The sequence below is a fragment of the Salvelinus sp. IW2-2015 genome, unplaced genomic scaffold (assembly GCF_002910315.2).
Source record: "Salvelinus sp. IW2-2015 unplaced genomic scaffold, ASM291031v2 Un_scaffold2604, whole genome shotgun sequence".
In the NCBI taxonomy this organism is placed as follows: domain Eukaryota; kingdom Metazoa; phylum Chordata; class Actinopteri; order Salmoniformes; family Salmonidae; genus Salvelinus; species Salvelinus sp. IW2-2015.
In genome coordinates, this window is record NW_019943912.1 from 131,300 (window position 1) to 144,395 (window position 13,096).

The 13,096-nt window shown below is 39.1% G+C and overlaps 1 protein-coding gene across 1 annotated transcript in view; it reads right to left on the bottom strand.

The window, feature by feature from the left end:
• Positions 1 to 9,060, bottom strand: part of LOC112074361 (zinc finger protein ZFP2-like) — a 98,182-nt gene extending 89,122 nt beyond the window's left edge. The window contains exon 1 of the mRNA XM_070440491.1: positions 8,820 to 9,060. Within this exon, the coding sequence (XP_070296592.1) occupies positions 8,820 to 9,060 (241 nt within the window). The remainder of the gene's footprint in view (positions 1 to 8,819) is intronic.
• Between the last annotated feature and the right edge of the window lie 4,036 nt (positions 9,061 to 13,096).

Here is a 13,096-nt window from a genome sequence, read left to right on the forward strand (position 1 = left end):
GGGAGAGAGATGAGGATGTGATGTGAGATCTAGATATCAGATGTAGACTTCCCGATGAGTGTTTCTGATATGAATCAAGACATATCACGACCAATATACATAGTGTCTCATTTGCTCAAATAATGACTGCATTTTAGTTAGAAGTAAGGCTATTAATAAGACAAAGAGTTCTGCTACTATTAATTTTAACAGTGAATTGAGTAATGTAAGATAGTAGATCAGATATGATATCCGAGAGCGTGTGTGCATTGACAGTGTCGCTTATTCATCTGCAACTATACTATATTGTGAGCTGTTAGTATTGAGTATAGGATTGTTCTAGGAGTGATAAACGATGGTATGGTTCAGTCTGATTAACTTTAAGCTGACTGGTCTAGATATAAGCTCTCTCGGTCTGTTAACTTGTTGCTCATATCAATTTCTTCTATAAAACATAAGACGAGATAGGTGCACTATTAGTTGACTACCAGACGTGTGGAGCTTGTTAGTTAGCTGTCGATCGTTTGCGATGATGTAGCGTAGAGAAATCTTTGTTCAGGCATAGTGATTGAATGGGTGATAGTACGAGGATGAGACGTCATAGTTATATGAGTGTGAATGCATTTCGTTGATGTGATGTACAATTCATCGCACCTCATCGATCTCAAGTTTGATAGCGTCTCGTAAGTCTAGATTTCGCTCTCTCAGTGGATTGCTGACAAGCGTGTCCATTTGAAGGACATCCCGTAATGAACGGAGAGAGAGTGGGTATGACTTTACTCGGTTCAATTGCGTAAGGCGGGCCTCAATTGACCATTTGGTTCTTTACATAAAAGGATAAAACGTTGTGGTTGGTGTTTCAGAGGTTGCATCTTGGGAACCGGATATGGTTTGTGGCTATTTGGGACTACTCTTTTCGTGCGACCCTTCGGGAACTTCGCTAATTGACCGATAGTGATTAAGACGAGTTGGGTGTTGACAAGGTTTTGGATTTCGCCGACCAATCGAAGTTAAGATGGGAGGTTACGTGTGCGGGTGTGATGTAGGTTTGGCTCCTGAATAGTAGTCTCAGGAAATAATTTATTGAGTAGAAACTTGTACTGATATACGATAATAACCTGGTGACAGAATTTAGCGTTCATTTCTGGTGAGATATTTGTGCGGGATAAGGATTGCACTAGGTGGGCGAGAACTAGTGTATTCGGATAAAGATCGCTTAGGGATTAGGCCGGCTTTTGGATATTGGTTAGTCCGTCGGGCGTTGTAAATGTGGACGTTGGGGTACATTTAGTAACGTAGTAGCCGGAAGTGATACTGAGGGTCTGCCTTAGGTTGCTCCGAACGTTAAATATGTCCCATACAGGCTTCGGACTTATAGGCGATGACACGACAACTCACGAGGTTATGGATATGTGGTTTCCCTTCGCATTACTACTTTATAATTTTGTTGTTTATGTCCTATTACTTGCTATACTCGCTTGATCCGCATAACGGATCTTGACCTGTACACAGTTGCGCTTGTTGTTCACTTCTCAGTTAACATTGTAAAGTTATTTACAATCTAGAGGGCAGTTCTTCTCAGTGAACAACACTCTTGGTGTGATACTTAGGTACTTCAATTCCTAATTTCTAACTCTTAAGGTTATGAGTAACGCAAGCCAATGTCAGATATTGGCTTGCAGTGGTGTGGACCAGTACTGGAGGTAGCTTGTTTTTGAAAGGGTGCCCAGAGGTTTGCGACAGAGTTAAACTGCTGCTCACTGAGTACGAGGGTATGGTTACTAAAACTGTCGCATGGAGTCTTCTTATCTTATTATAGCCCTGCCTAAACAGCATGGCAATACTATTATCTCATCAGGGGCATACGTTACATGGACATACTATTCCATTTTGGATACGTTAATGGACAATATACCATTTGAGTACTGACAGCGATCCTATCCCATTTTGGAAACGTTGCATGGACAATACTATCGCCCATTTTTGGAAACGTTACATGGACATATACTATCGTCCATTTTTTGTGGAAACGTTACATGGACAATACTTCCGCATTTTGGAAACGTTACATGTGACAATACTATCCATTTTGGAAAATGGTTACTATGTACATCAATACTATCCCATTTTGAAACGTTACAATGGACGATATATACTCATGGAATTATCTCCATTTTGGAAACGTTACATGGGACGAATAACTATCCTCATTTTGGAAACGTTGCATGGACAATACTATCCCATTTTGGAAACGTTACATGGAATACTATCCGCATTTTGGGAAACGTTACATGGACATACTATTCCTTTTGGAAACGTTAGCACATGGACAATATCAATCGCCATTTTGGAAACGTTACATGGACAATACTATCCCATTTTGGGAAACGTTAATGCTTACAACTACTTATTCCATTTTGGAAACGTTACATGGACATACTATCCCATTTTGGAAACGTTACATGGACAATACTATACCATTTTGGAAACGTTAACATGGACAATACTATCCCATTTTGGGAAACGTTACATGGACAATACTATCCCAATTTTGGAAACGTCATGTACGATACTTATCCCTTTTGGAAACGTTACATGGACAATACTTCTCCATTTTGGGAAACGTTAATGGACATACTATCCATTTTGTAACCGTTACATGGACATACTATCGCCATTTTGTAGACGTTACATGAACAATACTGATCCCATGTTGTAGACGTTACATGGACATACTATCCCATTTTTGTGATACGGTTTACATGACAATACTATCCATTTTGGAACGTTACATGTACAGATCTATGCATTTTGGAAACGTTACATTGGACAATACTGTCCATTTTGGAAACGTTACATGGACAATACTATCCCATTTTGGAAACGTTACATGTTACGCTCCCTTGTGGAGGGAAATTCATGAGCTTAGATGTGGTAGCTGTAGATTGGGATTCAATGCATAATGGTATAATACAGTGGTCTAGACTACCTCTTTTGTATAGAAGGCCGCTTTCAGAATCCAAACAAGTATATGGCTGCAGCAGCAAATGGTTGCGGCGTAGTATATTCTCAAGTCAGCCTGAGAAATATTGAACAATTTGCTGTACAAAGATATCTTGAAATGTGATATAAGGGCTGTATGGGCAGTGTACTGTTACTGTATGGCAGTACTGTATTGGCTAGTGTTTCTTCCATAGTTCTTCTTATTTTGCATTAAATTGTAATGTCAGGCAATTTATCTTCAATATTATTTAATATATACACTGCTCAAAAAAAATAAAGGGAACATACTTAAACACACAATGCAGTAACTCCAGTCAATCAACAATACTTCTGTGAAATCAAACTGTCCGAACTTAAGGAAGCAACACTGGATTGACAATAAATTTCACATGCTGTTGTGAAATGGAATGAGGCAAAAGGTGGAAATTATAGCGCAATTAGCAAGAGACACCCCCATAAAGGAATGGTTTTGCAGGTGGTGACCACCAGAACCACTTCTCAGTTCCTATGCTTCCTGGCTGAATGTTTTGGTCACTTTTGAATGCTGGCGGTGCTTTCACTCTAGTGGTAGCATGAGACGGAGTCCTACAAACCCACACAAGTGGCTCAGGTAGTGCAGTTTCATCCAGGATGGCACATCAATGCGAGCTGTGGCAAAAAGGTTTGCTGTGTCTGTCAGCGTAGTGTCCAGAGCATGGAGGCGCTAACCAGGAGACAGGCCAGTACATCAGGAGACGTGGAGGAGGCCGTAGGAGGGCAACAACCAGCAGCAGGATCGCTAACTCCGCCTTTGTGCAAGAGGGCATGCCAGAGCCCTGCAAAATGACCTGTCCAGCGCAGCAGGCCACAAATGTGCATGTGTCTGCTCAAACGGTCAGAAACAGACTCCATGAGGGTGGTATGAGGGCCCGACGTCCACGGGTGGGGGTTGTGCTTAGAGCAAACTTCCTAACATAACTAAGTGGATACGATATACACACTAAAGCTGAAAAATCTGTATTTAGCATCAAGTCTACAATATTGTTAGTTTACCTATGATTCATTTTTAATGTATGTTGTTTTTATTGTACATCATTATTTTTTATATTTTAAATGTCATGAAAAGCACTATACAAAGTAAATGTATTATTTATTATGGTCTGACATGTCTGCAGAAATGTTGCAATGTGTTTTGTTTGGTAAATTGTTTTGTAAATATTAATTCAAATTTTTGGTGCGACTAAATAATCAATTAATTATTTAAATCGATATTGTCAATATTGTTATTATTATTAAAATATGTTTTTATAATGGAGGGAGGGTGGACAGGGAGTTTAAAAAAATGAACCCCAAAAGGTTCTTTGATGAACCAGGATAAGGGGTTCTTCAAACAACTTATAGGGGTTCCCCCACAGTTTCAATTTGAAGAACCCCTAAAGGATACTACAGGAACCTTACATTTTTAGAGTGTATATTGATGAAAGTCACCTTGTCCGAGAGACATTTACATAGTTATACACAGCCCAATTTGGGATGACTATTTTGGGGCGAAATAGGGGAAACAGAGACCTGATATCGCCGATAATTCGACGTCACGTGCTGAGTGGAAATTACCAAAGTTATTCTATTTAGCTACACTTTTTAGTACATTCTATTTTACACTATAATAAATATTTCTGATGCCACATCGCCCGTTTTCAAAGGGACTCGTTGGTTTTTAGGGGCAGTCGCTTTTTGTCTGAAAGTATTTTCTCAACTGCGATACCAACTCCAGTCAGCAAATGGCGATGTTCTAGTTTTCATCCAGTTCACACAGATAGCTGGCTCTGCCCTCTGTACACCTCCAAGGGGCCCCCCTCACACAGGAATACACACTCAGAGGCTCGAGCCTTTTCTAAAAACTCTAAGGACACTTGTTTCACTCACCTTTTTATTTTATTTTAAAACTAAGTTTGAGATGTGGTATCAACTCGGCTCGCTGCCTCTCAGATCAAAGGTGGGTCCATCTGCTCCGTTCCCGAAGTGTGGTCTCCTGAGATCCCAAGTTTGAGGGATCCCTCGTGTACCATTTACCCAGGTCGTCAGGAGCATCACCAAGTGAAGATACACATCCTCATCGCCAAATGTGGTTAATTTCTTTCCTATCAAATGAGATAAGTTTATCACACAAGTCAGAGTTATTCTTAAACTAAATCTTTATTCACTTATTAATAAGGGAGCAGGTCAATACAACGCACACATATAAAGTGAATCAATTGAGTGCTCTACGATAATGATGGCTGGTCGATGAATCAGCCCCAGATGATTCGTTGAGAGCCACGAGACAACAATACAAAGGTATTTTACAGCCAAGATACACCCCTTTCAAACTACATGACCAACAATAGACGTATAGAACGGGTCACAAGGTTCAGATTTGTATGAAAGATATTTATAATTCTCAGCAGGCTATCTGCTGTAAAAACAGTACTCTTTGTGTAGAGACCAGGGTCTGGCCCTGGGGTCATCTCTCCCTGGTACCATGTAGAACAGAAACATTAACTCATGCTCTGGAATGCGGTCTCTTTAGGTTTTATCACCCAAAAGACATTGTAAATCTCCTGTCAGTGTTTTCTCCCAGAGGCCCATCCTCAGTAGAACACACAGACACAATAGTTCTAAGAACCCTCTATTCTGTTGCATAAAACAACCATTTGATGCAATAAAAGTATTATAACATAATGTTAAAGTTTTGCTCTCAGTGTCCACTGAAAGTTGACTAGTAACAACAACTGGGACATAAAAGAGGCAAAAAAAAAACCCACCAAACTTAAGACGGAGCAAAAAAAGTGCGCAACTAAAGTGTTGACTCTCACATCTATTCAAGCAACTGGAGCACTGGGCAGACAGCTTCTTAATAGAACCAGCTCAGGTGAAACACCTTCCCACTAACGAAAGGGACAAGCCAGCACAGGTGTAACACATACTGACTAAGGAGGTGACACCAATCAGTGCGCCCTACGTGCTAACGAGCTACACGTGCTAAAGTCCAAACTCAAAACATAAATGGAAAAACCAAAGCCTGTAACACCTTCCCCCTTTAGACAAGAAATATATCCTTTATTTTTGTTGGACAAGTTTGCTCACCCCCAACAGAAAACAACTTCCATTTCACATAATCAACTACAATGCTTCTACAATATAAACATAGTGTCTACTGGCTGTCAACAATTAAAAACAAGAAAAAACACATATTTCTAAATAATAATATACAATCTTATTATTTTTAAAATACTTTTTCTTTCAATGGAATCCTAAAACCCACTAGCTTCTAGAACTCTCGTCTTCCTAAAACTCACTAGCTTCTAGAACTCTCGTCCCCTTGGAACAAGCCTCCCAAATAACTTGTCTCCAATACGGAAAAACGTGCAGTCAAAATAAATTGGGATCCATGGCAACGCACTGGCTAATTGCAAAACGTGTTGACTGCCCACCCTTGAGACAATCAGCAACCAACTCCTGCAATGTCCGTAGTAACTTTCAACCTTACTTCTCTCTCTCTTTTCAGGGTTCACTCGATAGGTATGTTGTTGGAGCGGGCCCAGTCCCCAATGTCATGCATTTGGGTTGGCACATCTGAGAATGAACCCTGATATTCTAAAAGCAGGGCAACATTGTCAATATAATTGTACACAAAAATGGTCAGCTAGTTGCATAAATAATTATGATTACTAAATGTTACATAAAGTGTAAATAAGAAAATCAAAACCAAATGTAAACCCCTTTGTTAATATGTATTGGCAATACTTCACTTAAGGGTGAGGCATGGAATAATAAAACATGTATCTTTTGTCAGGCTGAATGTTTGAAGTATGAGGTGATTTGAGTCATGCTTCTTCAGTAGTGGAATAAAGACAATTAGCATTTGAATGTTGTCAAGAAATACTGGATTGTTAATAAAATTGATTATAAACCAATTTATTATACTGCTTTCATGTGTGTATATACACAAACATCTGCAACAATTATCATTTTACATGTATTTTTTTAAACAAGCAGCTTTTTCAACTTGTAAAAAACAACTAGCTACATTTTGAAGTGCTGCAATTTGATTCAAGTGGGTCACCAACACAGCTGTGTTGTAAGTGTAACACAGCTCTTTTATTGTTAGTCACTTTTTGTTAAATAATACTCTTTCAATTCAGAGCCTGGATTTTCCCCTGAGGCTAATATCCATATCATGCTGCAATCAATTGAACAGGGCAAAGGATAAGGTAGAACATCATTAAAATTCTCCTACTACAATGTTAAAACATTCTACATTGTGACATCATTAAAATACTCCTTCTACAATGTTAAAACATTCTACATTGTGACATTATTTCATTGATATCATGAAACAACTTCTTCATGTATGTATTTTCTGATTTTGATTCAAGATTTTTATAACGTACTTTGTCACCTTGACTAAGTTGAAGTGTTTACATTCACTGTTGTGTTCTGCGGTGTGAATCACTGGTAGATTAGTAAAACTCTTCTCAAAGATCACAGCTTACAGGATCCTCTCCTGTGTGTGTTCTCTGGTGTACAGTGATTGCTTGATGTAGTAAACTCTTGCTCACATGATTCACTATAAGATTTCTCTTCCTGTTGTGTTCTCTGTGATCTTTAAGTTCTGATGAAAGATGTGCACTCTTTCCACAGTCATCGCAGACAGGCGTGAAGAGGCAGGAGATTTCATTCCACTGTGTTTACTCTGTGTCGACGTGAGAACTCTTCTCTGCTTAGTCAGCAGCATTGAGGTTAGTGAGACGCTCACAGGATCCAGAAATGTCCACCTCTCTCTGGTGAACACAATGTCCAATATCTATGATGGTTTAACGCGCCCACAACAGCAAAATCACTGTAAAGTCGTGATGTTGCCCCCATTTGAACAATTTACTAAAAATGCAATCTGTAATGAAATGTTCATTATTAATTTCGTCTCAATAGTCAGTGACAACATAGTACTATATTAAAACGTTTAGTAACTATTGTGGAAAGTCCATTACATTTATGTGCTTGCTCAACATTGTCAATAATATAAAGCAGTTCATTTGCTAGGCCTCTCTATTCGACTTCGGTGCAATGATTTTCCTACATATTTTCTTAATTCTCAAGACGCTGAAGTCACACCATTTCCTGAAAGAATTGCATTAGGTGCTCTTCATAAAGTACTCGTGTGTTACATATCTTTTGGCGATACTTATAAATACGGTAACGTCTGGCATATCTAATACATAACTTTATGACGAAAATAAGCAAATATAGTATCAACTATCTTCACAAATAGTGCAGTTATATATATCTAACCAGCTCACACTTCTGGCGCACATTATTGTCTGTAAAAAACTCAGGTCCCGTATTTTAAACACATTAGAATCAATCAACCTATCTGCAGTTCAACCCATAACAAAGCTGTAATTCCACCACTGTTTTGGTAATACGATGATGGATGGGGCTGGAGAAATGTAACTACTCTCAAATTCATAGACAGACTATGGATGAAAGGACTGACCATCCATGATATCAACATTATAGTTTTAACCACGTTGAGGCTATACAGTGTTGATTTACATGGTTTCTAAACATTGGAGTAAAAAAGCTTATGTGGGGTTTTGATGGGGCAAACTGTTGAATTAAGCTCATGAGGAATGTTTTATATTCTTCAAGAATCAATGGCTATAAAAATATATAATATATATATATATATAATAATATAATATAATATAATAATTTTAAAGTAAAAATATGGATGTAGCAATTGCAGATTTCCGCTTTAACACCAAGCATCAGTTCAACAACCACAGAGTTTGTGCTTCTGTTAAGACAGTACTTACGTTCATCGTCAGGCTCCTCGTCTTTCACTGAAACTTCGTCATCTTCTTTCACTCTGAACGCGTCTTCCTCTTCTTTCACTGTAACGTCTTTCTCTTCTTCTTTCACTGTAACAGCCTCACCCTCTACTTCTTGTTTTACTGTGACATCCTCTTCTTCCTTCTCCTCTTTCACAAGAGCTTCTTTCTCTGTCCAGCAGACCGCCTCTTCTTTAACAGGAGGGGGGATGTTTAGGGAGGTCATGGTCGGGGATATTAGCTAGCTAGCTATCATTAGCGACTAGGCTAGTGATAATTTAACCAGCCAGCTACTATAGCTGACTAATAGAAAATAACGTAATAGTAAATAGGTTAACAAGTAGATACGACCTAAGTGTGTCGAAAACACAGGAGCTAATATACACCGAAAGCGTATAAATAGCTTGAATCTTTCGGCTATGTTGGCTAGCAAGCTACCGAGGTGGTTGACGAGCTGTTTATGAAGAACCGTCCACTAGATTATACGTCACGCTGGCAGCATCGCCTGAAAGACGCACATCGCCGTCTGCTGACTGGAGGGGAAACGCAGTTGAGGATCATATTTTATTTTCAGACAAAGATTCTTTTAAATTAATTTAATTAAATAATGCTAATATATTGAGACATACAAAGACAGGAATGTGTTGATTGATTAGTGCGAATATTTTTTTTTTTTTACTACAGCACATTTAAGGCAGTTTCATTAAGTCAAACTAAATCTAAATAAGTAGCTAGCTACTGTAGGTCTATACTGCTCCTACATGGTGTAACAATACATCATGTAGATGTATATAATGAACAAACTAGGTCTATACTGCTCCTACATGGTGTAACAATACATCATGTAGATGTACATAATGAACAGACTAGGCCTATACTGCTCCTATATGGTGTATAAATAAATCATGTAGAAGTATATAATGAACAGACTAGGTCTATACTGCTCCTACATGGTGTAACAATACATCATGTAGATGTACACTACCATTCAAAGTTTGGGGTCACTTAGAAATGTCCTTGTTTTTTAAAGAAAATCTAATTTTTTCATTTATTTACCTGTTTTTGCTTTGTCATTATGGTGTATTGTGATGTCATTATTGGGTATTGTGTAGATTGATGAGGGGAAAAAATGACTGAATCATTTTTAGAATAAGGCTGTAGCGTAACAAAATGTGGAAAAAGGTGCACAGGGAGAAAACCCATTAAAAAAACTCAGTTGATCTTAAACTGCGGAAACACTTTTGGAAGTCTTTAACTGCATCAAAGTCTGTGGCCTGTGATGTTGGGACAAATGATAGTCCCTTATTATACAAGAGACAAAATCCACAAATTCTACAGCACAACGGCAGAGTCATGTCTTCAGTGGAAAACTAACAATGACTCAATAATCCTTCTGGGAATGTTATGATGTCATAAAGTTATGGGGTGATGGGCGGATTTAGAAAGTTGGCAGTCAGAGTACAGTTAAACAATGTAAATTACTTTTAATCTGTCTGTCTGTATATTTCAAAACATGGCATTGAGGTGCAGTGAGATACCCAGAGTTGGACGATACTCTTCCATAAATCATCTTAAATATTATACTTAATTAAACTGAAATCAACCAATCCTCTGTTGTTAATTCGATAGAAAGTTAAACGCTTTATTATCTAAAAGTTGAAAGTGACGGAGAGAAATAAAATGGTGCTGATGCGGGCCTGGAGACTGACAGAGAGGGGTGTGTCTAGGAGTCTGAGGCAGGTGGTAGTTAGGGATGGAGTGTGTTTCTAGTGGTTGGCAGGTGTGATTAGTTATGAGATGAGGGTGTTCTAGTGGGTCTGGCAGGTGTGATGTATATGGAAGAAGAGGTGTGTTTCCAGTGGTCTGGCAGGTGTTGATGTAGTTAATGGGAGACGGGAGGTGTGTTCTAGTGGTCTGGCAGGTGTGATGTAGTTTTATGGAGATGGAGTGTGTTCTAGTGGGTTAGGTGTGATTAGTATTAATGGAGGAGGGTGTGTCTAGTGGTCTGGCAGTGTGATGTAGTTAATTGAGATGGAGGGTGTTCTAGTGGGTCAGGTGTTGATGTAGTTAATGGAGAAGAGGTGGTATTAGTGGTCTGGCAGTGTGATGTAGTAATGGAGATGGGGGGTGTGTCTAGTGGGTCTGGGCAGGTGTGATGTAGTTAATGGAGATGGGGTGTTTCTAGGGTCTGGGAGTGTGATGTAGTTAATGGATGGAAGTGTTTCTAGTGGGTCTGGCAGGTGTGATGTTAGTTAATGGAAGAAGGGGGTGTGTTTAGTGTCTGGGCAGGTTGATGTAGTTAATGAGATGGAGGTGTTTCTAGTGGGTCTGGACAGGTGTGATGTAGTTAATGGAGATATCAAAAATATCAAATACAATATTAAACATTTCCAATGCAAAATAACACCTCACAGTTCTATTTTTGGAGTTATTACATTAAACCAATCAGAATTAGAAGAATGCCAAAGTCAGGTGAAGTAATATGGAGGACCAGCCTATTCCCTATGATGTATACTACAACAGAAATAACTTAAAATGTATAAATTTAAATTAAACAATAAATTTGCACTCATGACTTGAGTGATTAAAGTAAACCACAGTTATTGTAATACTAATGCATCTAACCAAATATTCAAAGAATGTTAGCTATATGCAGTTATCTTAGCCAGCCAGCTAATGTTATGCTATACATGCCAGTTATCTTAGCCAGCCTAACATTAGTCTATATGCAGTCATCTTAGCCAGCCAGCTAACATTAGCTATATGCAGTTATCTTAGCCAGCCACTACGTGCTGTTATCTTAGCCAATCAGTTAACATTAGCTATATGCAGTTATCTTAGCCAACCAGCTAACGTTAGCTATTTAGCCAACTAGTTATTAGCCTAACCAGCGTAGCCAACCAGCACGGTTATGGTCAGCGAGACCAACTAACGTTACCGGAGAAAAAGTTACAAAACTCCCGTAGTCTAATTCACAGAAAACATGCTGAAAAGTAGTGATGGGGAAATAACGCTTCCTGAAGCATTGATGCTTTCGAGCCAATTGTATCAAAAAATAGGTTCATTACTCAAGGCTTTGAGCGACACAGAATTTAGAACAGCCACATTTTATAGATGAAGTCACACGCCGTATCAGCCTAGCCATTATGTCATATATTAAACCACTGGCCATGTTCGAGAGCATCAAATCCATGCTGCGTTGTGGGTAAACGGTGACTGGCTGACTGATTTATAAATAATAATGAGTAGTTATTTATGATGCAAGGTGATTTGTAAATGAGTCAGTCAGCAGTCAGCAGCCACCTGCACTGTCGGCTGCAATGTCGAACGAGCCCAATACCAAACCAATCAGGTGTTCGACGAAATGATTCTTCAGACGTCATTGATCACGTGCTGCTGATAAAGTGACACTCCTTTAAATTATACCGCTTAGCGACTTCAGTACATGCCTCATAGCTCCAGTCTCAAACTTAACCCAAACACTGTATATCCTCAAAATCTGGTTAAAACTAGAATGTTGATATCATGGATGGTTGCATTTCTCCAGCCCCATCCCTCAGCTTTTTACCGAAACGGGCAGGGAGTACGCTTTGTTATTGTTTCTACTGCTGATTGCTGCCCCCGTTACTCCTCAAGGTCCAAGGACTGTATGTTATTTACAGAGGTAGACTGGCTCTGGCAGCTAAAATAGTCAAATATTCCATCTAAATGTGAATCCATTCTCAATTGCGATACATTTCTAGAAACATAAATCGCTGTACTTTCATATCAATTCAGAATAATTTCACACAATACTTTCATATCACATCAAAATAAGTAACCAGTCGTGATACCCCAAAAGGTAAACCAAATTAGTTTCTCGTCATTTCTCCTTCCTTTAGGCTTCTTTTTCTTCTTTGGACTTTATTATGGTGCATTACCACCATCAACTGGACTGGAGTGTGGACCTCAGTTCATCTTTCAATCACCCACGTGGGTATATACTAAGACAGTAATGAAGAGGGCACAACAAAACCTTTTCCCCCTCAGGAGACTGAAAAGATTTGGCATGCATGGGTCCCCAGATCCTCAAAAGGTAATACAGCTGCACCATCGAGAGTTGCATCACCACCTGGTATGGCAACTGCTCGCCATCTGACCCTAAGGCGCTACAGAGGGTAGTGCGAACGGCCCAGTACATCACTGTGGCCAAGCTTCCTGCCATCCAGGACCTATATAATAGGCGGTGTCAGAGGAAAGCCCACAAAATTGTCAGAGACTCC